The sequence below is a fragment of the Poecile atricapillus genome, chromosome 11 (genome assembly GCF_030490865.1).
Source record: "Poecile atricapillus isolate bPoeAtr1 chromosome 11, bPoeAtr1.hap1, whole genome shotgun sequence".
NCBI classification, from domain to species: domain Eukaryota; kingdom Metazoa; phylum Chordata; class Aves; order Passeriformes; family Paridae; genus Poecile; species Poecile atricapillus.
Window position 1 is genome coordinate 3,659,059 of NC_081259.1, and position 23,922 is coordinate 3,682,980.

Sequence of the window (23,922 nt, forward strand, 5' to 3'; positions counted from 1 at the left end):
TATCATAGAATTGTACATTGTATTACCTTCACTGCCAAATCTCATTTGGCACCCCCAACAAAAAAAGGACTGACAGCAACTCAAGAAACCGCTGACATATTCAGAGCGAGGTTTTAATTAGATCCCTTCTTGGCTGAGCATCTTCTTGCATCCTGTTAGAATCTCTATTCCTTTGCACTTCTCAGAGATATTTAGGCACAGGGAGTCACACAAATGCCTGACGGAAAAGACAGATGAGTCAAACTGTTGGAAAGTTCCCCGGGCAGCAGCTCAGATTGCTCACTCACTCCTCAGGCTTTTTCCTCCACTAAATGTCAGATGTGTCACCGATTTAGCAGCCACTGCCTGAAGAGATTTGATTATGTGCCACCATTGCCATCACTGATTTTCTTGGTTAATTCCTCTGCTTAAGTGATAAGAGCAAATAGTGGCAGAGGTGCTCATAGAGCATCTCTGTCTTTTCACAGGATGAAGCAATGGCATTAAGTGAAGGTAAAGCCAAAATTAAGAGAAAATTCAACCAATCTAAAGCAGCAGTTTCCAATAATACAGAGTAGTTGTCTTTTTAAAAATTTGCATTAAGTAGCTGGGCCTCTTAGAGGCACTCTACAAAACTAAACTGAAGTGGGAAACAACCTTGAGCTGATAATAATCAACAGCCTGTACCTCCCTGCCTCTTTTGCAGGGCCACAAAAAGGCTGACATGGCAGAGGTTCAATAAGACATTTCAGCATGTCAGGAGCATTTTGGTTACCGTGTATTGCTTTTCCCATCAGATTTATAAAATGTGAAGCAAATTCTACCTAGTGTTAGGTTTCAGCATCTCTGAATTTTCTCACCTGGAAAAACTTTAACAAGCAGGTTTGATTCCAGCAGTGCCACACCAATCTCACGTTATGATTTGGAAATGGAAATCAAAACCAATACCAGTGGTTTAGAATAACCCAATAGCTGGAGATAACATCTTTCAAAACCCAGAGTTTTTCCTTGCTGAAGAAAAACTTTGTTCATTAGGCAGGTTGCTTGTTATTTTGTTGGTTGCAGAGATACATCAGAAGGAAGAGTTTTACCTTTTAAATGATTTAAATTTGGAGTATGAACAAACATCTTTTATTTCCATTTAATTTAAAACTCTCCTTTTTAGAATTTAATATTAAACACCCCCATATTTTCAGTGCATCTTTAAAAAGTTGTCACAACTGACAAGTGTGTCAAAACCAGGAAACTAAAATTTTGATGTATTGAAAACCAACCTATTTTGAGTCCCATTCCTCACTACTCAAACGCTTCAAGTTTCAGAGAAATCAGATCTTCATCACTGAGAGTTTTAACAGCAATACTGCTTCACTTAATAGAGCCTGAAAACATACTTTTTCTGACAGAGGCCATTTTCAGTGGAAACTATTTTGCTGATCACTTAACCAGATTACGCTGTCATTTAGACAGTACTTCCAGATATTTTCTTCCCTGTTTTGCAAGATATGGAGAACTGTGTGCTTTTTCTCAGTGTATTAAAATGGAGGATCTCTTCAAAAAGTCTCTTTCACATAAAAAACTCATTCTGACCCATTTCTTTAATTAAGAGAAGACTGGGTTAAATGTATGACAATTTCATTACAACTCAAGTGTGTGGTTAAAGAGAAAAATTAACTTTACAGTACACTGAGGGTTATCATTTAAGTATATATATGTATATATACATATATACACATTCTTTTCCATTAAAGATTTAAATGGGTATAAAAGTTTTCTTTGCTAGAAAAAGGTTGAAGTTGACACATACCTTGGTCAAGTTCCAGGCTCCAAGGACAATTATGATGCTGACATTTAGGGAATTCAGGGAATTCCACCTTCTGTGTTGCTTTATACTCTGCCTCTCCCACTACCTGTGGCACTTCACAACGACTGCTGGTCCACACGTGCTGTGTGTGATTGGAATAAGGAAAATGCCACGTTCTGCCATCATTTCTATTATCAGCCTGAAAGAGGTGAACCTCTGCTGGAATGAAAAATTAGGTTCATTCAATGAACCAAAATTAGCCCAGCCCGAGAGCAAGGTATTCACAGACATTAAGTCCTTTTTCTTGGACAGTGCAGCCTTAAAAACATCAGACAGGAAGAAAGAGAAACATCTGCATTGATTTTCATTGTTTAATACTCAAGAGTGAAAAAGTGTAAAATCACAAAGCTTATACCACCACAAAAAAAAAACGCAGTTTCATTGCAAATGACCAGAACACAAGCTGCCTGCAAAGTTTCACACATCTGACATCAACAAACCCAGGTTCAACATTCTTACCGTCTTTTGAAACACCTGCTGTTCACAAACATCAGCCAGCACAGAGCTCTCACTATCTCACACATCTTCCTTTATGTTCTATGCTCTATTTGCTTCCTAGACCAGTGGTTTACACATTTGAAAAAACAGTGCCCCACTTCTGATCTATATCAGCATAGAAATAAGTAGTTTTTACCCGCCACAAAATACTAATTATATTTGAAAAGCGTTTTGTTTAATCCAAACACAGCGGTAAAGTTTTTATTTCTATTTAATTAAAAGCGTAATATGAGTAAGCTTCAGAAGTGCATGCTGACTGAGGGTATGTCACCAATCTGCTCAGCCACAGGATATGATTTTTATGCAGAAAGTGATCACCTTGGGTGAGTTAGTACACCAGGGAGTAGGTTATGTTTGCTCTCTCTAGTAATTCCTGTACCTACAGCCCCAATTCTGCACATGCAGCCATGGCCTGCTGGATATGACTGTCCACCTAAATACACTTTGTTGTCTAAAAGTAGAATTATCCAAAAGTTATCATTATGTCTAAATGTCTCAGGTTAATAAGAACGAAGTGGAAAATGGGTTGCTCATATTAAAATCTTTTAAAAAGTTAAACCTTTATATGTGAGGCAACTTCAATTTCACAGCCTTTCTTCATGAAAAGGAACTGTGCCTGAAATATTAAACCTTTTTCAACATCACACTAAAAAAATGCAAATTTCCAGTTCTCTACAATAACCTAGCTTCCCAATAATTGATTAAAATCCTGCTCTTAAATAGAAATAAAGTGAACAGATTTTTTTGCTCCAGACTATCAAAACAGAAATGTATCTTGGCATAACCTACTGCATCTGACAGTGACGTGCGAAGGAATTTCTGAAGAGCTGTTGTTGCCTCAGTGGAAACAATACTGATTTTTAATTTTTTTTTAAATCCTTCAGTGCTGAGGGCACCTACATTTTATGAGTCACTTGCTCCGCACTTTATTCCCTCACCTGACAATATAATCCTCTCAGCAGGTGAAGATAAAGACTTTTGGCATCACTGTTCCTAAGGAGCACCTCTGTCAAAGATTCTACAATGTATCAATAAATGGGCTTGACATCCTAAGTAGCTTTGTGTTGGTTGCTAAATATATTTTCTGCAGATATTCTTGGGTCTGTTTTACAGAGAATGGTAAGTCTTGAATAAAATTTCAAGAAAACTTACACTCATTATTTTTACCTCTGTTGCTTGCTACAGACCTGACTTCTTCCTTCATGTCATTACTTGAAGTACAGAATCTGATTACTGGCAACTAGCTGGAAAATTCTGGCTAATACATGATTATTAAACACAGAGATGTTGCCACCTTTAAAATCATACAGTCAGCTGAGGAAACAAAAGTATAGGATGAGATCAACAATTAACATCCTATTTATAAATGGAAGCACGAGATCTCTTCTGAGCATACAGGAATAATTTTGAAAAAAATATTATCTATTACACAGTGAACAGCATAAATAAACTTAGATTACATGCCTTTAGTGCTTCTACACAACTCAGTTTCCTATTCATTTTCCAACTGTTGGTGGAACTTCCAATTTCAACAAATGGTTCCAGACAAAATGAGGAAAACGTTCTGAAAATTTTGCAGTGCAGACAAACCTCATGAGTTAATCTTTGGAACATTAATAGCTTTGTACAGTTTCAAACTTAGTAACTAAGGCACACATGGATTAAACTGTCCTATATCTGAAAGAGCAGGATATGTCAGTCAGCACGGAGCTTCTCAGCTTTGCATTTATGTTCATAGTATAAAGCAGCAGTCAGCTTTGAGAAATCTACTTCTGTTAATAGTAAGGAATCTGAAAAGTGACTAGTCATGCCAGACTAAGATAGTCTAACTGGATTCTAATATGGATCAGCACACACAAAACTAGGCTTACATAACCACAGGAAAAGAATCTGGGAGCCAGCACCTGCTGGGCTGGCGCTGCTCAGCCACCCCGAGCCAGGTGTGTGTCTGCTCTGCAGAGGTGGGACACGGTGAGCGAGTGTGTGCTCGTGTTTGTGAGTGTGTGTGTGCAGAAATAGCAGCTTCTCACCTCTGTTTGTTACTTCCATACGTGTCCAGTACGGTGTTTCTTACTCCAGTGACGATATTTTGGCTGCTATTTTTTGCTCCTGCCAGCACTGCCCAGGTCAGGCCAGCCAGTGGTGCTGTGCTGGCTTCCAAGCTGAACTTATAAAGTCACTGAATTATAAAGTGAAATGATGTCCTTCATTCAACCAATGTGCAATCCAAGTGAAATGAGCTTATTTGCAAACGATTTAAGTAGAAGGCAACTTTGGCCTGAGGCACGTGTTACATTCAGAGAAAAAAAAAAAAAAAGGAAGAAAAACATAAATTCAAATCTCAGGTTGGGTTTGCAGGGGGAGTGATTGAAAAGGACATCTTGTTTGTAAACAAAGGATTATCTGGGAATGAGCTGACACACAATGATCATAAGTGTCATCAATGTCATTTGTAAAAGTTTCCTTCTAAAAGGACACATATCAGCTAATTTCACTGTGCTAGGAAATTAGGCACTATGTAATCATGTTTGACACTTCACACTTACCTTTAGCAATACCTAATATCAGGTAACCCATAAACTGCAAAATAAGTTGAGGTTTCTAATGTACACAGCCACTGAATCTGTAAGGAATTCTCCTTACCTCAGTGGGAACACTATCCAGTCTAGTTTTTAAATTTGCTTTCTTTTTAGAGATATTAAATATACTACTGTCTAACCATAAAATTCACTAATTCTCACCTGGAATACTGTGAGAAATTCTTACCTCAGTGTTACCTCTTTCTTTTTTGCACTGCATTCAAGCTATACAAATAATGTCACTTTTGTCAATTCTTGCTATGCTTAGTTTGATCCTACAGGATCATATTTAATTTCATAGCTGTAATAGTAACTGTCTCTTATAATGTATTAATTAGGTATTGCATATAAGTACACAGAAATGGAACTGAAAATCAGCTACTACCACTCATTAGTCTCATATTCTGTTAAATTTGTGGTTAGTAGCTTGAGATTTAAATAGAATTGCATAGTAATATTGTAGTAACCAAGTACAATACAGTATTAAGAAAACAATAATTTGAAAAGTCCTATTCAAGCACACATTTAATAGTTGATGTGCTATAAAACAAACAAAAAAAATAGAATCCTTTGAATTCCCCAGTAGCAAATTCCTGTTTCTATGGGTGGAAAAATCTGAAAGTATTAGACACAGAACTCTGAGGAAAAAATATTAATAGCATGACCTCTCCCAAAAATAAAATTTGCAATAAAATAAAATGTGCTGAATAGAGGCTTAAATTCAATACGTCTCAGTCCACCATTAATAATCTAAATAGTCTGAGTATTTCCCCATCCCTTTTTTCTCTTTAAAAAAAAGGATAATAAAAAATACGTATAAACAAATTGCTATGTAGGCTTCACCAGAGTCCTTTCAGAACCACTGTCCATCATTATCATTATCCTCATCATCTTCCTCCTCATGGTCCAGGTAGACAAAAGCGACTTTCTTCCCTTCAGAAGTATCTGACCTTTGGTCGACCGTTCTTTGCAATTGCACAGTCTGATCAAAAAATGACTGTTCCACCACCTTTTCACCCTGATCTTGGGAAAAACTGGAGAGAACATAGCCACCTCTTGTGCTTTCATTTCCTGCAAGCTGGTCGCTTTCAACGATGACCTGTGGCTGACCAGCAGAAGGGTCTTGCTTGTTGGACACCAGCATTGCCACTTGCTGTTCTCCACTCTTCACTGCAGATATTCCACCCAGATTGGAAACATCCATTTGGAAAGTGTAAGCTGTTTCCCTGGAGCCTACTTTAATATGCTTCACAGAGCTGCTGCTCTCAGATGACTCTGCTATTTGTGAAAGATCTTCCACCACCCCAGCAATGGGTCCTGAGAAGATTATTTCCTCAGTATGAGCTCCCGCAGGACTTATTTTAACGTGCCTGAAAGCTCTTGAGCCTCCTGAAAGGGTCTGGTCTTCCAGTTCAGTGATTTCTGTGTGCTGGGAGACAGGCCCCTGGTAAATGATTTCTTCAGCTGTCATAAAGCCCTGGGGACCCAGCTGGATTTGTCTGACTGAACTTTCTGCCTGTGAGAAGTCCCTCGTGCTGCTGACCTCCACTTTACCAGAGATGGGTCCTTCAAAGATAACGTGCTCAGTATGAACCTCTTTTGGACCCATCCTGAAGTGCCTCATGGATCTGCTGACATCCACAGCCCCTTCAGCCTGGGAAAGGCCATCTGAGCTATTGAGCGCCAGAGAGTCCGAACCTGACCCCTCAAAAGAGACTTCTTCAGTCACTTGCCTCGATCCTACCGTGACACGTCTTGTGGCCCTGCTGAAGTCTGTTGAAACCTTCTGAGAAAGATTTCCAGAATCCATCTCTTCTACAACTGTAGTAATCGGGCCTGTAAAAATTACTTGTTCTGTGGTTTGGATTTCCTTGGGGCCCAGTTTAAAGTGCTTCACAGATTGGCTGAATTCTGACGGTCCCTCTCTCTGAACAAGATCTTCTGCAGCACTGAGCTCCAGGGTTTCAGAACCAGGCCCTTGATACAGGACCTGCTCGAACCTCTGGACTTCTGCTGGGCCAACCCTGACACTGCTCTGGGACTTGGTGTGATCAGCTGATGGTGATGAGTGAGAGGTCTCTGAATAATCCGCAGTTTCCAAAACCGAACCGTCATAAACAACTCTTTCAGTGGTGTGATAGCCAGTGCCACCAGTCCTCCTTGTCGTGGATGAGCTGTAGATCTCTTGGTCAGCAAAAGGAGTGTATTTGTCACTGTGGGAAGAAATATCTATATTGCTCCTATCTGAGCTCTCTTTCTTCAGGGAGTGTATTGTTGCCTTCTCCTCACTCGAGACTGTTTCACCAAGCTGATCTACATTAAATTCATCAGTATTAAGGGTCTGGGACAGATTGACTTCAGCAACAATTGTCACTGAGCCCCCCTCCTCCTGATCAACTTTTTTGATATCAAATGCCAAGTTACTAGCGTCAACTTTGTTGTCTTTTGTTAAGGCAGAGAGCTCCTCTTTCACACTTTCTGGGAGACTGCCCTCCAACTGCTCCAAAGCTTCCTTCAATTGATGTTTAGGGTCCTTTGTTTCCTTGGATAAAAGCCCTTTTATTGAAGTCTGAAACTCGTGAGGAATTTTAATTTCTTTTTCAATAACAATGGATTCAACATGGGATCTTTCACCTTCAGGATGCTCTTTTAAAATACGGGCGCTCGCTTCCTCCCCCACCACTTTATAGGTTTCTTCTGGAGAGCTCACACCTTCCTCTCTCTTACTTTGTGTGCCTTGCAAAAATTCATCTTGCCAAGAATATTTAATAGTAGATTCTTCTTCAATATGAATTTGCCCATATACTGAGTCATCATCTTTTTCATTAATAATAGGATGATCATCAGGAACAGATACAAAATATTTCTGTTCAACAGGTGAGTCATCTTCCTCAGTTACTTCTTCCACATGAGTGAAGCTCTCATGGCGTGGTTTCTTCTTCTTGACATCTTCATAGGTGACAGTGATGTTTTGTTCCTCCTCACCATAATGCCTCTCCCTCTCAGGGAATGAATCCTCCACTTCTTCTACTTGGAAAGGTGTTGAAAAATCACTCCTTTCATCGGTGGTGTAATCCAGTGGCTCCTCTACAATCTCCACATTCACAGACACGTTCTTTCCACTCTCGCTTCCTTTCAGGCCGTGATGGACAATATCTTCTATCTCCTCTTTGGAAGGAGTTCCCTCAACGCCCTCTCGAATCACTTTTCTAACATCCTGGTTTGATAGATGTCCTAAGTCACCTTCATCAGAAATATTTATGTCTTCTTGAACTTGAGACTGCACTGTGAACTCAGTCTTTATTTTCCCTTCATCTTCTTGTTCTTTCTTATCAAAATAGGTCACTTTGGTGTCTGTTGACATTTGTGAACTAGAAGACTGTGTGAAACTTTTAAGAATGTCAGCAACAATATTCTCTGCTATGTTTTCAGTTGGCAGAGTTCCCATTTTATGGCTTCCATCCCTAATTTGCTCTTGACCTTCCAGACTGGACTCTGCTTCTGAAATCCTCACGTGATGAGTTTCAGCAGACTGAGTTACTGTTTGGTCATCTGTTTCTCTTCCTATGGAAGTTTTAACACCGTGTACCCTTATTTCTTTATGTCTCTGAGGTCCTTTGTCAGGAGCATGCCTTTCAATACTGATTGGGACCTCAATGACATCTTTGCTTCTTGATTCTGAGGTCACAGTTGCATCTTTTTTGGTTGATTCACTTTTCAAAGTTCTTGGAGTAGAAATATCACTCCCTGTTACCTTCTGGCTAAATTCTTCACGGATATATTTTTTCTGCTCGGTCTTCCTCCCAAAATCAACACTTTCTTCTATAAAAGATCTCTCATCTGTTTTCTTTTTCTCATCCTTTGTTTGTTTCTCCAGCTTATCTTTTTCTTTCAGCAGAGATGTCTTCTCATCACTTGGTTTGCTGCCTCCTTTTTTGTCTTTTAGTATGGTCCGAGTTTCAATTATAGTTTCTTCATATTTAGATGGTTTTGCATTAGTAATCAGCTCATAAGCTGGAAATCTAGTGAAGCCTGGTTTAGTTCTTGTATTTTCAGCATCAGGCTTGTGGTCCTTGTCTGATCTTTCAGCATGTGCCGATTCTTTTGAAAAAGATACAGTGGATGAAGTTGTAACTTCTGTTTTCTTTCTTTCTGGAATCCTCTTTTGCTGCATTTCAGTGCTTCTCCAGCTACTGTAGTCTGGAGTAAATGTTCTTAGTTCTTTGTGGTCTGTTACAATCCTTTCATCCTTTGTGACAGTCGTTGAAGGGCGATATGTTGAACCAAGTAGGTCCCTTCCGAAAGTTCTTCCCCCCGTTGTTGTGTGTGATCCAGCCTGTGTGGAGTGAGCTGAGTAACGTGCAGAACTGCTCATATTCGTCACTGGCATTCTGTGCCTCGTCTCAGTGATCCTGGCAGCGGGCAAAGCTTTATTTCTATTTCTTTCTTGATAAGTAGAGTAAATATCAGTGTAGTTATATGAAGTGTTAATAATATCTGCAAAGAGAGCACAGGCAACCGAGCATTAAAATAATGGTTTGTATCTAAAATACTATCAAATAGAGGGCATGAACTAAGAAAACATGCAGTATGTTTTTTGAAAGAAATAATGTCTCCATTTCCAGTGGAGCTTTGTAAAGGCATTCCTCTAGGTTTTGCTTGTTAATTAAGTCTATGCATAAATTTCATTAAAGCTGAAAGCAAAGCTTTTCCTTGAGTTGCAAGATCTTGCTGATTTTGCTTTTTGTGCACTACTGGGCATTGTGGCATTTATTGAGGAACTACACCTTTTGTATTTATACTGATGTTAATTTACAACTTCTTATTAAATAATGTATGCTAATATCATAGGCTGGTTTTTTTGCTTCATTAGCCTAAGTGGCCTGAAGTTTCTTAGTTCCTATTGACATTTAATGGCACACCTGCCACCACATACTAGAAACTGCAAACACAAATACAACCCTTCATAGCCACACAATAAAGCACAACAAGGGAGAGAAATAAAGAACCTTTTAGGCTCTGTCTATAGAAATTAATACAATGTGCCAGGAATATCTGACAGACCAACCAGAACTGCACCACTCACATCTCTCACTCCTGAAAAGCTACCACATCTCCCCTGACTTTTGGTAGTGTCTCCTGTATTATTTCTGTAATTCCTTTCCTATTCTGTGAATATGTCTGAGTGCTGTCTGTAGAAGTACTGGCTAGTCCAGATCCAAACTGAGCTGTCCAGATCCAGGCACAGTGCTCACAATTTAACAGCACAGACAGATCTGCATGAGCATTGCAGCCTAGGCCTGAGCCTGCTGAATTTCCTGCTACACACACAACCTTCAGATGTCTTCTGGGACTACAATAATGACCTCACACTGTTAAACTCATGAGTATTATCCAGATTAATTCTATTATTGATTAAAATGGTCACAATGAAGGTCCATCTTATCTGAAATCCTGTTTGCAGGGACCAAGAGTAGATACATAGGGAAGAGTATAAGAACAGGGCAAGTAAACAGTGATACTTCCCTCGTATACTCTCACAGCCTCCAGAGATTTGCAGCTCCTAAGATAGAAATGGTATCTTTATGTTTAGTAAGTCTTTGATTTCTCTTTTGTTACTCTGCTAAAATATCTCTTTAAACCCACGTGAACTTTTTAACACTCACAATGCCTCAGGATGATGAACTCCATGGTTTTAACTACATGTTCTGTTAAACATCTCTTGCTCTATATTTCAAAACTCTCTTAAGACCTATGGGCTTCCAAAGGTTCTTTAGAGCTACAGAACATCACTCCCTATGTTCTCCACTCAAGCCATGATTTTATAAGGTATCTCATATAGAAGAGCAATATGTTGATTTAAAATATTAACACTCAAAACTAATTCAATATTCACTTTGCAATACGCCCATAAAAATATACTTCAGGAACACTATAACATAATAATTTCCAGTTATATTTAATTTCATTCAAAATTAATTTTTTAATATTCATATTTTACCTTGAGGCAATTTCCCTGCATGCTCTTCTCTCCATATAATCCACTGCTTGCTCTCCCCTTCTAACAAAGCTCTGCAAAACACAAAGGGCATTTCATTAAAATACTGGGAACAATAAGAATAATATTTTACATTTTTAAGTCTTAGAAATTGAAATAATTATCCTGTAGTTGCCACATTCTACTAGACCAGATTGCTTCAAGCCCCATCCAACCTGGCCTGGAACACTTCCAGGGATGGGGCAGCCACAGCTTCTCTGGGCAAGATGTTTTATAAAGAAAAGGCAAAAATGAAAAAAAATATTTGCAGCAACATTCCTGCTTGTAACAGAATAGTAAAGGTGGTGTTGCAGCGTGATACAAGGGAACTGTTACAGCACGATTTACAACTTCTATCATTTTCAAATGCAAAATGAAGGAAAGTAAATTCTACTGTCAAACACAGTGGTTGAGGAAACAATTTATAGTGTTAAATTAACTATTCTTAGCTCCTATTCCATTGGAAATCAGCATAACACGTTTCACAAAAAAGGAGTAGGAAAATTCTCAGTGACAGAAACGGCTTGGTTTCCTTTAACAACATCTTTGTCTGTCCTTGTTCCTCAGCCCCCCTCCTTTTTGGCAGTGACTCTCCAGCAGCTCTCATACTTCCAGGAAATGCTGGTGCCGCAGCCTGGAAATGCTAGGTCAGGTTCTCTCCCTTTGCAAGGGGATGTTACAGGCAGCACAGTAACTTGGGTGGGTTCATGTGCTTCTACCAGCCAGTGACAGCATTTCTGGGTTTGGGAATGACAGATGTTCTGCACTGATAAGACACAGCTGCAACAGCAAAGCTGGCAAGAGTAAGGCTGGAGAACTGTGATAGCCAAGGCTTCTGACTCCCTGGGGCAGGAGATGAAAGCTGTTTAGGATTGAGGTATAAACACCTCTGCTGGACATTTATGTCAAAACTAACAAAGCAGGTGTTTTAAGCATCACCTGTGTATTTCACCCTTCCCCTAATCCCTTTCACATTAGCAAAATATTATTATTATATATAATATACTATAGGCAATATACTACAGGCAATCATTATTATATTAGCAAGGCTTTCTTTGCCATCATGGATTTGTCTAGATCCAGAAGAAAAGCCAGGTCAGAACTACTTAAAACAAGCTCAGATGGGCATCTTTCCTTCTATTTTGTGAGTCGAAAAAACCCACACTAAAAGCAATCTATCTTTCTCCATGTTGAGAGAAGCTTCATAGGAATTAGATCCCTTCAACACATATAATGTTCCCAAGACCAAACATCTGATCTGATGAAGGCAGTGAGTGCCAAACAAATTGCTCTGACAGACACGCCAGAGAAGCTTGTGGTGACGCTGCAGAAACACATCCAGGAGCTGGCAGTGAAAGCGTTAACCGTGACGAAGGAAAGCAGGAATGTGGGGAGTTTGGCTAAGGATTTCTGGCTGCTGTTAAAACAACAGTTGTTCAGTTGCTGCAGCAACCTATGAAGTCACTAAAAATAAGTTCCAGGAGGTAACTGTATATGGCAAAGGGCAGCAGCCCACAGAAAAGCTGGATCTGAAGTATTACTACTGAAAGTGAAAGGCAAAGCTTCCTGAAACCTCTGTAAAACTGGACAGAAAATCAGTATTTTACTGGACACTTCATAATGTGTATGACCTCATGCTTATCAGAAAACCAAGAAAATGTTAAACTGGCTAAACTTACTAAACTGGCATGAGAAAGGGCAGTGTACTGTACTGAGCCAGCAAACTCAGGTTGTGTTTCTAAGCCTGACCATAGCTTGAGTTTATCAAGTCATTTTGCTTCTCTATTCCTCTGTAGCCTTTCCTACTAAAAACCTCTTGGTGGTAAGGTCTGCTTTTAAACTTAAACTGCCTGAGGAACTAATTTCAACTGTATGAACTTTTAAGTACTCATAGTAATAATAATTTAGAAAAAATATTGCCCCAAGCAGCACTCTTCTAAAAAAATAACCATGTCAGCTACTTCCTGGAAATCAGGTCCCAAATGACATATACTCCCATTTTGTTAACACTTAAATTTAAGTGTTACCAGAAAATAATCCAACTGCACCATTAGCTCATCTCCTTATTAATGCCATTTATCTAAAGTTAGCAGGGACATGCTCATCAGCCTGTGCTGGATGACAGCAGAAACAACTGGTCCATGAAAGAAGGAGGAGGAGATAAAGTGGTTGGGGTGGGGAGAGAGAACAAAAGGAACTAGTGCAAATTTTATTATGGTCATTCAAGACAGTAATGATTTTGTTTCAACTACAGAAACCCAAAATCTCAGATGGGGCAGTTGGGCAGCAGGCCATAAAAATTCATCCTCTCTATCCTGGATATTTGCTAAGGAGTTACAGAAACCCCATTATCTCCAGGAAGGGAGGGGGTCAAGGTCATTCCACAACCCTTTTCCATCACAGGATGGAAGGATGAGGAGTGTGAAGAACAGCAGGTTAAACTCCTCAGGTGTTGAAAACTCAGCATATTCTCAAAATAAAACCCATACAGGAGTAGAACCTATTAGATGGTATAAGTTATGAAGGGGAAGTAATGAGACTGACTGGAAAAGCTGTGGTGAACAGCTCAGAGGACCTCAATGCTGGTGATGATTTTGTGAGAGGAAAGCATGGAAAGGGTCAGAAGTGTTGATGGAAGAACACAACTGGAAAGTCTGCCTGACAAGTGTGTTCAGAGATCCTAACAATGATATGGAAATAAGAAAAAAGTCGTGTAGCTTTTGTTGCTTCAGAATGCAGAGTGGTACCTGAACAGAACAATTGCATGGCACTGGAATCTCAAAGTGAAACATTTTACCCTTCAACAACAAAATACTTCAGAGATGCCAGAAAACCTCCTGAACCTATTGGTACAGGCTCTGGGCAGCCTCTGCTGTGTAAAGAGAAGTTTCTGCTAGCTAAGGAGAAAGGCCTGAGAGTAATTCAGATTCTAGGCAGGTTTTCTATCTCCTTTTAAAATCAAGAGTTTTACAGGGTGAATAAACCACTCACTTCACCACTTCTTTCTGGAAATAAAACTTAAGCATAGCTCTAAGTAGCTGTGGTTTTGCAAGGTTCCAAGAACACAGAACAAAACTGTGAGACACTTGCTAAATATTTACTTCAACAGTGAGAAGAGGGTGTAGGAATGAAGATTCCCGTGTGGTGTAACTTCACAAAGCCACATAAGACACATATTCCATTTCCTGAGTGAATCTCAGCTCCCAGAGCAGGAAGGGTGAGCAGAGTCAGAGAGGAAATACACTTGGACCTTCAGGAAGGGTGTTCCTTGCAACAGTGATCCTTCTTCCCACTCCAGGGGCAATGGTGACTAATGGAAAGACCTGACTTGTAACAGAACTGTAGGAGTTGTAAAAGAGAGAAAACACAGGGTGGGAGGCACAAAGAAGGCTCCATGACCAGCTACCACACCCTGAACCTATAAGGCCAGAAGGAAAGGAAATGCCAGGGCCTTCGTGGGAACCTCTCCATGGAAAGTTCAGGATGTTGGACTGAGTGTGAATAGGGACCTTTTGTTTCCAGTATGCATAAGCAAGGGTATATGCCAGCAAGCTCTGTGAAAACCAACTGAAGCTGCATTCACATGCCCTTTTTTTGCAGGTAAAAAGACCTGGGAGAGGAACAGGATTTGAAAAAGTACATGAGTGAGCAGTCCAGATTTCTCCTACTTAATCTGACTGACTGGCTGCCCTCTCACAGCAGGGTTGATAGAAACACACAAGAAGGAAGGAACTATTTTCTCGAATAAAGGAAGAAAAGAGGAATAAGTAAAACCGCATAAATGTAAAAACACAAAACAATAATTGTTCAGCTTTTGATATTTTAAAAGAATTTTGTTTGCTGGCGTTCACGTGGTTTTTTTATCTGTAGCAAGGCCCATTCTCTTGTTTTCATCTGCAGATCATCTTTAGTGGGCAGATGCTCATTTTTCCACTGACATCTGCCTTGCCAAGGCCATCAGCGAGACAAGTTGTATTCAGATCCATCAGATGAAGAAACCCTACAAATTAAAGAGCTTCTTAACTGGACAACAAACACACTGCAAGTGATGCTGAATTGTTCTCCTTTCATTAACCAGGGCAGGGAATCCTTAGACAAACCAATAATGCTCAGATAATCAGTGATATAACTCTGGAGAAGTTCCAGAATTTCATGGGCTTAAAAGGTTTTCAAACAACTGAATATCTGGGCATTATCATTCCTAGTTCTGGATGAATACTAATCATCAAAACAACTCTGATAATTCTGTTATTGTGACAGTGCTAATCCTGTCATGCAGATGAATAAACCAAGGGAGAAAGTTTAACGACGACAGTGAAAGTCAACAACAGAGCTGGGATTAAATTCAGAAGAATCAAGTTTTTTAGCAAAGTTAACAGAATTAACACACACAGATAAGGATCACAACTGGCTACCACTTCCACAGTAATTCTCCAGACACTATTGGCTTTCCAAGGATCCCAGGGATCCCACTCCACCAACAGACATCAAGGCACTGTCACTTATCAAGTGACTGCAGATTACTTGTCCTACACTGTGATTTTATCTCATCCAGAAACCAGCCTTGGTTTGTGCCTCCTTGCAGACATTCTCAAGGCACCCTGAACAGACTGTTGGTGCTCTTTCATGAAGACAGACATTCTCTGCTCACTACTCTTTCTTTATCAAGCTACTCAGAAGTTATTTCAAGTTTCTCATATTTTCAGTTATGCAACGGAAATTAAATCTCACATGCATCAGTGGATTGATAGTCCACACACCTCACTCATAATAGCTGGTGCTATCTTTATCCAGGATTACTGGTTCACATTCAGGACACAGCATTAATGCTTTAGGACACAGAAGCATATATTATTTAACTGGAAATACCCTGTCTGTTTACACAGGTTGAATACTAATAATGCACCCAAAGCAGACAAGGTAGTGACAGAGGCAGTCTCCTTAAAAAAAACCCCAGAAGTAGCCTGACTATTAAATTTTTGCAAGTTATCCCTCTGCTCAATAAGAATAGTCCATCTCTCTGTATTTGAAGATCACTATCTCAGTGAAATTTGTTAAAAATATTGTGCTATTTGTAGAAAAAACCACATTCTTTATAAGGGAGGATCTTCCTTCAATTCATTTAGGGTTATTTAGGATTTTTTTCATTCCAAATCAGTTTTGTGCCATGTATATGATGATTATCCAGACAAGAGAATTACTCTGGCTTTTCAACCCCACAACTACTTAAGTGGCAAGAGAGAGGTACAGTCCTAAAGATTCCTAAAGACTTGATCTAAACATGTTTTTTATAACAAATCAAGGATGGAGAAAGCCAGGGCTTAATCAAACAGATTTTTCTGTTATCTACCTACTATCCTACAACTGCAACAAGGATGGGGAACTCACTGCTTCCATCAGTGCTGCAGGTGGTCACATATTTAAACAATGAAACGTGCCATGTAAGTTGATGGCAACAACATAACCTCGAGTTTTATTGATTGCAATTTAGGGATATTGTCTTCTCAGCTCATAACCAAATATTGCCCCAAAAATTGCCATCCATCTGATATCCATTTGACCAAGACTAAGAAGGTTTCTTACATACCACTATATTTGTACCAAGTTAATAGGATTCCTATGGATTATATTGGCTTTAGAGCCTTGAGTCTCCCAAAGTCGCTGTTTATATTTTAAATGCTGGAAAGAAGATGAAGGGGGCTCCCGTATCTATAAAAAGGGATTTAAATTATCCTCTGTCTAGACAATAGAGTGTGACCACAAATCTTACCTGTAGGTTTCAATTTCAAGGATGAGGCCAGCTTTCACCTGCAGGAGTTCTTGGTAGTCCCTCAGGTAATCCGTGATTGACATGGTCAGGAACTGCTTTTCTTCTTCCAGGGCGTCAATTATTCTCTGAACAGAAACAAATTATTTTTAGTTTTGAAAGAACACAAAAATCTGTACACTTTAATGCCTTAAAACATAAAATTTTTAATTTAAAAAAAACCCCAACTGATATAAAAATACATCAATATTCTATCACTTCAATAACCAGAAGAAATCAGCTCTATGACCTCCCCATATACAAACTGAAATACATTGCTCCTGAAACAAGTTTTATGCTAAATTCATTTTATGCCTTACTGAGCTGGTTAAAGATTTCAGCAAAATCCATTCAGACACCCTGTACAAAAATTATTAAACACACATAGCAAGCAAAATACACTTCTTTATAAGACTTATATGTGACTCATTTGGTCATTTTAAGACATGCTTAAATCACACTTGAGATCAGAAATTTTAGCAATTGCTTTGCCATGAGAACCTCAACAGTATTTTGGATGTGTGGGTTTAAACCAGTTTTGGAATATGAGCATCTGAAGTTACCACAGTTCTCACAAGGTAAAAGATGAAACTCCAGTGCTTCCTTCAAGTTTTCTACAGTATCTGGATACCTGCTTTGAGGTCCACCCAGCTCTGTCCTAACTGCTGCTCAGAAGAAGGATAAAAGACTGCTCACTTTCATCTCAATAATTATATATGACCTTATGCAACACAACTAAATATATAAGGTTATATATATTTACACTAAATGGCAGGAGGAAGAAAATAAAAGAGTAGAAAGTGCTTTAATCACCCTCTCACGTGAAGGGTGAATTGTCATTTCTATATATATTTGTACCAAATTTAACCTTGCTAACTAATATGCTATAGACTGCACTTTGTTCTGGGGGCTGGGAAGACAGAAACTAAATATCAACAAAGGTCCAGTTCTGTTTTGTTCACCTCACTCTGCACTACGAAGAAAATCTGAAATGTCATTTACAGAGCAAAACCTCAAACACATGTACAACACTAAATAGGAATTCACAACAGTATATTTTAGATTTCATCCTGACAACTGCTTTGCAATCAAACTGGAATATCAAGGCACTGATGGTTTAGTCTTAAAACATTCACAATATAGCAGTTATAGGCAATAAGTACTCCAGTATCACAGTATGAACAATGGCATAAAAATGAAGATACAGCAGGGGACTCTGCTGTTAGTGCCAGCATGACGTGCTAGGCAGAAGTAAGAACTAAGAATATAAAGTGCTGGCATGTCAAACGTTAATAGTTTTGGGGTTTTTAAAGTAAGACTAAAAAGAAAGCTCTGTGAAGGAAGCTGCCTATAATTGCCTATACATGTGGGTTCAGTTCTCTATATAACACATTAATCTCTTTCTTCATTTGCCTTTGCAGCTCTTGCTAAATGATTGCACTGATGTTTCCCTTGATGTGACAACCCTTGCCTACAGTCTTCAGTGTACTTAAAATTCCCTGTTTATAGCAGGAGACAAATCATATCTGAAAGAGCACCACAAACCCCCTGACAGCCTCCTGCAGACGCCAGTGGAGGCACCATCCCATGGCCATGCAGATCTTTAGCAGCTCTGAGGTAACAATCCTGTTCAAGAACAGCACAGACACAATGGAAAATCCTGAGGTGAGAAGGGAAGAAAAGGATGAGGCCCTGCTTTTAAAAGGAAAAGGCTACCCAGCAAGAATGGCCAGGGTGCAACAGAACCAGGAGTCAGCAAACAGAGCAGAAGAATCCCTGAGAGCTCTGATACAAAAGTGAAATAATTGAGATGTTTCTTGCCTCCACAGTTAAACACAGAATAACCTATACAGGGGTATGCATTCTTTTAAAAGAGCTTTAAAATGCTGCAGTCCCAGAAAAATCCATCCAGGAAATTTCTACACTGGACTACAGAGTGTGGGGAGCTCTGAAAGATGGGGGCTGTTCAAACCTATATAGAAACACCAGAGCTTCCACCCCCTCACCCCAACGTTCTCCAGTCTGGGCTGGAAGTCCACCTGGATTCTCCCTGCTGGGTTTGGAGAGCACTGGAGATCCAAGAGCTGGAGTTAATGATTACCATAAGGGGCCACATAACTCAGCCAGCTGTGCAGTAGTTCCAAAGGAATTAATTCCAGTGGGAGCAGACACTCTATAGACTGGATGGCAGACATCCAGTCACCCAGCCCTCCATCACTGATGCTCAAATATAAAGCAGAAGACAACTGGTCTCAAGTCCTGTCTCCAAGCACGCCAAAAAGCACAGAAACCAATCCATCAAAGTTCAGGAGATTGCGAGCCAACAAACCCATTTTGCAAAAGGTAACCTCTACTTGGCAGATCTTGTGTTTTCTTCACACAGGACTCTCTTGGAAGAGTCTGTTTCCCAGCCACATCAATCACAGCCCCCAAAGCCCAGTGATGTCCTGCTAGGACTAAGGAACAGAATAGAAACTGTTTCCTCACCCTTCAGATGTTCCTTTCCAGGCAGCACTTGGAAATTTTAGAAGGGCAGAAGGGGAGAAAGAATTTACTTGGGTTGTCCAAGCTGTACCTACTGAGGGAATAGAGGATTCCAGGCCCCAGCCCTTGCCATCTGGTACTATTTACTGATCCCATAGCTCATTCAGTGGCTCAGCAGGGGAGGAACTCACACTGGGCTTTGCTGGCTCAAAACTGGTACACAGAAAAAGGCACATGACATATTGACAATAAATGTGCATTTGACAAGATGTTTTCACCTCTCGAGCTCACAACACTGACACAGGAACTGATCCTAAACCCATTCCTATCAGTGGGAAATACCTGCCTCATTTCAGAGCAGCAGGATGGGCCATGGAGGGTTTTACATCCAAATAATTCAGGGTTTTCAAACCACCAGGAGTTTTTGCATCAGTATTCTCATAGCACACAGCTAAAATGATGGAAGTAAGAGACCTACTGAGTTCATCCCTTTAGCACTTGGGATGTGAAAATTTTCCAGTGTGTGATTTACTGCCTGCCTGGTTCAGCTACATTATAACTCCAAATACTTATTTCTATTTAATACTGCTGAAAGCTTCAGTGAGGATAAGGGCAGTTCAGGAGGCAAAGATGAACATATAAGGCAACTGGATGATATATGGAAAATATGAATAAATCTAATTGCCATTGCAGCTGCAATGAACAATAATAACTTGACTTTAATCTGTACATACGTATCATTTCTACATGACACTCTACAATAAATAAGCATGGAATTGATGCTCTTTAAAGAGTAGTTTAAAATCCATGCTGAACATACTTCAACCAGTAAAAGATGAGTGAGAAAAAAAACACTTTGATCCCAAGAACGAAACCTGAAACAGCTGCTCCTACGCATTCTATAATTTTTCTTCCTGGATGTGAGCAAAAGATTTTATTTCTCATGTACAGGAGACTGACAACTGCAAAAAGGCCTTTCTCATTAAAACCCAAACATAAGACCATACAGAATTAATAAACCTTATGACATATTTGAATATACATCTAGATAATATTTAATTTCTGGCAAAAATTGTCAGATATTTTCAACACACATTTTTCTTCTTCTCGCATTACTAAGATTTGAAACTATTTTTAAAGATACCAAATGTTCATAAGAGTAACAGAGAAGTCTGCAATGTTGGTGTCAAAATAACAATCCATTTTAGAGCACTGCATCAGAACCATTCAGGGGCATCCATTGATTTTGATTATTTGACTTCTGCAATAGATTGCTGTCATCTACGACTGGGTTTCTCCAGTTGCTTTTTCAAAGAAAGTTCTTTAAAAATACAACCAGATACAGAGATCACTGGTTTAAAAACACCTTGCTGAGCTGAAAAAGTTGAATAAAAGCCATTCTCACTGGCTTTAGAAGAAAAACTTGTGGCACAGACAGCGAGCTATACAAAATGCTCTCTTTACTCCACATTTAGAGGTTTTCAGTTTGAGCAATGATGACTTTCATTATAAACCCCTAATAAAAATATACACAGCAAGAAGGCCATGCTTTGGAAATCTAAGAAACTGTAAATATAAAATGTAAAAAAATGAAGAGGTTTCTTTCTTCTTTACTGGTTTTGACTGTTAGATAGATTTAATTAATGAGGGATTTACATATGTCATCTTCTACAGCTTTGGGAATGTTTACATATGTGATTGTGAGGATGAACTGTCCTGTCAAAAATGGAAAAAGAAAATAAATTAAAAGTTAAGAGCTTTTTCGAATACTTCTTACATACCTAATCTGTCTCAGTTCATAGCATCTGCAAACTATGCAACTTCCAAACAATCTAGCAGAGTACAAAAACCAGACACGCACACAGCAACAGGTCCCAGTCCCCTCCCAGTTGCCAAAATCTCCATAATCTAGCAGGGCTGCTGGACACAAAGCTGGACAAAGCACAAGGGGTTCAGGCACACACCGAGCTGCAGCAGGGTGTTAATAAAGGGTCTAACAATGAACAAAAGAAATGTTGCCCTCAGGAAATGGATCGATGGGCTGCATGATCTAATATGTGCTCTCCACTCCGAGCTGGATGAGCGGATACTCCCCTGTTCCGGCAGGAGCTGATTCCTTCCCACGCACAGGGGAACTGCACATTGCACCAAACATCATCCTGACAGCAAACAAATCCTCAGCTGCAGATGCTGTCACCCTCAGCACCAACACCCACCTCCAACATCTTGCCTTTACACAACTCAAAAGTTTTCTTAACTATGCTGGAGACCGCAAGCTTTTCCCGAGGCTCAAGGCATACTGGAATAAGTGTAATACAGGAAGAAATTTCAGATTATTTCTCTGATTGGGACAGGCCAATCAACCCTCAAGCCTCAGGGCCGTGTCCTAAGGTTCACTGCCTCCCAGGGACTGCTCCCCGCCCCAAGCGCTCCTGCCAACCCTGCCAGGATCCCTGGCAAGCCCGTGTGCCCGCTCCATGCTCTTGGGCACTTGCCGAGGGCAGGTTGGGAAGGGAGCACCTGTCACCAGGATGATGTCCTCAGGGTCACTGCCCCAAACCCCCCGGGGGGCTCCAAGGGACTCCTCGCCCCACACGGAGATGGGCTCAGCAGCAAAAGGCGCCTGCTGGGCCACCTCTTCTTCCAGCCTGGAGAAAACCCACTGCCAGGAGGCAAAGAGGGGTGGGCAAGCCCTGGACCACACCGAGTCAGAGGGGTTTTAGCACCCCCCGAGCAGGGCGAGGAGGAGCGATGGGAAACTCGGGCTCACATCGGGCGATGGACCGAACTGAAGGGAAAACCCGAGTGGCTGGAGGAGTGTTTGGGAGCCCCAAAACAGGCACCGAGGGGCGGGAAGGAAGCGGGAAAGTCCCGGGACCGAGAGCCATGTGCCACCCACCTGGTACTCCTCCAGCTCGGCGCCGTGGCGGTCCTGCAGGGCCAGCATCTCCTGCTCCAGCCGCTCCCGCAGCGCGCACAGCTCCTGGCCCTGGCGGTGCAGATCCTCCAGGTGCTGCCGGCACTGCCGGCTCTCCTCCCGCAGCAGCTCCAGGTTCTCCCGGTTGCGCTGCGCCTCCTGCTCCTGCAGCACCTGGATCTGCTCCTGGTAGCGCAGCAGGGTCTCCCGGCAGCTCTGGCTGAGCAGCATCTCGTAGGTCTCCTCCAGCTCCTCCAGGCTCAGCCCGGCCAAGGGGGGCGGCAAGGCGGCCAGGTTCAGCCGCAGCTCCCGCATCTCCACCGCCTCCCGCCGCTGCCGCTCTGCCATGTGCCCGTGCTCGGCCTGCAGCTCCAGCAGCAGCTCCTCCAGGGCCACGCACTCGCCCCGCAGCCGCTCCAGCAGCGCCCGCTGCCCGGCCAGCTCGGGCTCCAGGCGCCGCCGCATCCCCAGCACCTCCGCGCCCAGCGCCCGCAGCTCCTCCAGCTCCCGCCGCAGCCCGTCCCGCTCCAGCTCCGCTTCCAGCTTCGCCCGGCTCAGCTCCTCCAGCTGCATCCGCAGCCAGGCCAGCTCCTGCTCGGGCACCCGGAGCCCGATCAGCTCCTGCTCCCGCAGCTCCGCCAGCTCCCGCGCCAGAAAGCGGTTCTCTTCCTCCAGCTCCCGCACGCGGGTCACGAAGACCCGCAGGCGGGAGTTGAGCTCCTGCAGCTCCCGCTTCTCGTCCCATCCCGCTTCCCAGCGCCGCCACATCTTGCCGGGGCCGCGGGGTCGGGGCGCGGTGGCCCCGGGGCTGCGGGCGCTGCGCGGCTGCCGCGGGTGCTGCGGGGTGTGCGCGGCTCCGGGCCGGCCCCGCCCCTCGGCACCGGCCCCGCCCCGGGCCCCGCCCCATCGGCCCCGCCCCGGGCCCCGCCCCTCTGCTCCGCGGCGCCCCCTGCCGGGCTCCTGGCTGCTCCCGCCTAATTCCTGCGCGGGAATCTGAGGCCGCCTCAGGGAGCAGAGCCCGGTTTAAGGAGCCAAATCCCGCTCAGGGAGCAAAGCCTCGTCCAGAGAGCAAAGCCCTGCTAAGGGAACAAAGCCGGGCTCGGGAAGAGAAGTCGAGCTCAGGGTGCTGAGTCCTATTCAGGGCGCAAGGCCAGGCTTGGGAAATAAAGTCAAGCTCAGGGAGTCAAATCCTGCTCAGAGAACAAAGCCCTGTTTAGTCAGGAGCTCAGCCATGCTAAGGGAGCTCCCAGCATTGCTCTCCTGATCCCCCTTCCTTGGCATTCTCATCCTCCTCCCGGCTGGGACCGCACTGGGGCTCATCCTGCTCTCCCAGCACAGCCCCGGGTGCTTGGCTCCCCACGAGGCATTTCTGGATTTACCCTGTTTGCCATCACCTGCTGCTGTTACTGCACCGTGGCTGAGCTTATGTTTACATAAAGTGTCAAATGCCACTTCATAACACTACTTTTAAGTGGAACACCTCCAATTTTGACCTCGTATCACAACCATAAACCTTTTCCCAGCAGAAGAACTTCTCACCTCAGGGCTGAGGCGCCTGCAGCCTGCGTGTCCCTGTGCCCGCTTCTCCCGGCCTCATTTTGCACCATATAAGGGCTGGATCCAGCTGGATCCTTTCATTGACTGCCTGGAACTCAGCGAGGAGGCAGTGAAGCATCACACCCTGTATTATCTACCAAATTAGACAAAAAAGACGAGGAGTGACTCATTTCAGCCTTTCTCATCTCCCCAGGCATTCTTCTC

General features: G+C 42.1%; 1 protein-coding gene across 1 annotated transcript; it reads right to left on the reverse strand.

Annotated features, from left to right (window-relative positions):
- Nucleotides 1-2,137: 2,137 nt before the first annotated feature.
- On the reverse strand, nt 2,138-23,019 carry SYNM (synemin). The gene is made up of 4 exons (XM_058846797.1): nt 22,144-23,019; nt 16,725-16,849; nt 10,919-10,989; nt 2,138-9,414 (listed from the first exon to the last, which is right to left on the reverse strand). Exons 1-4 carry the CDS (start codon nt 22,927-22,929, stop codon nt 5,771-5,773), a joined length of 4,626 nt encoding a protein of 1,541 aa, XP_058702780.1. The 5' UTR covers nt 22,930-23,019; the 3' UTR covers nt 2,138-5,770.
- Nucleotides 23,020-23,922: the final 903 nt, after the last annotated feature.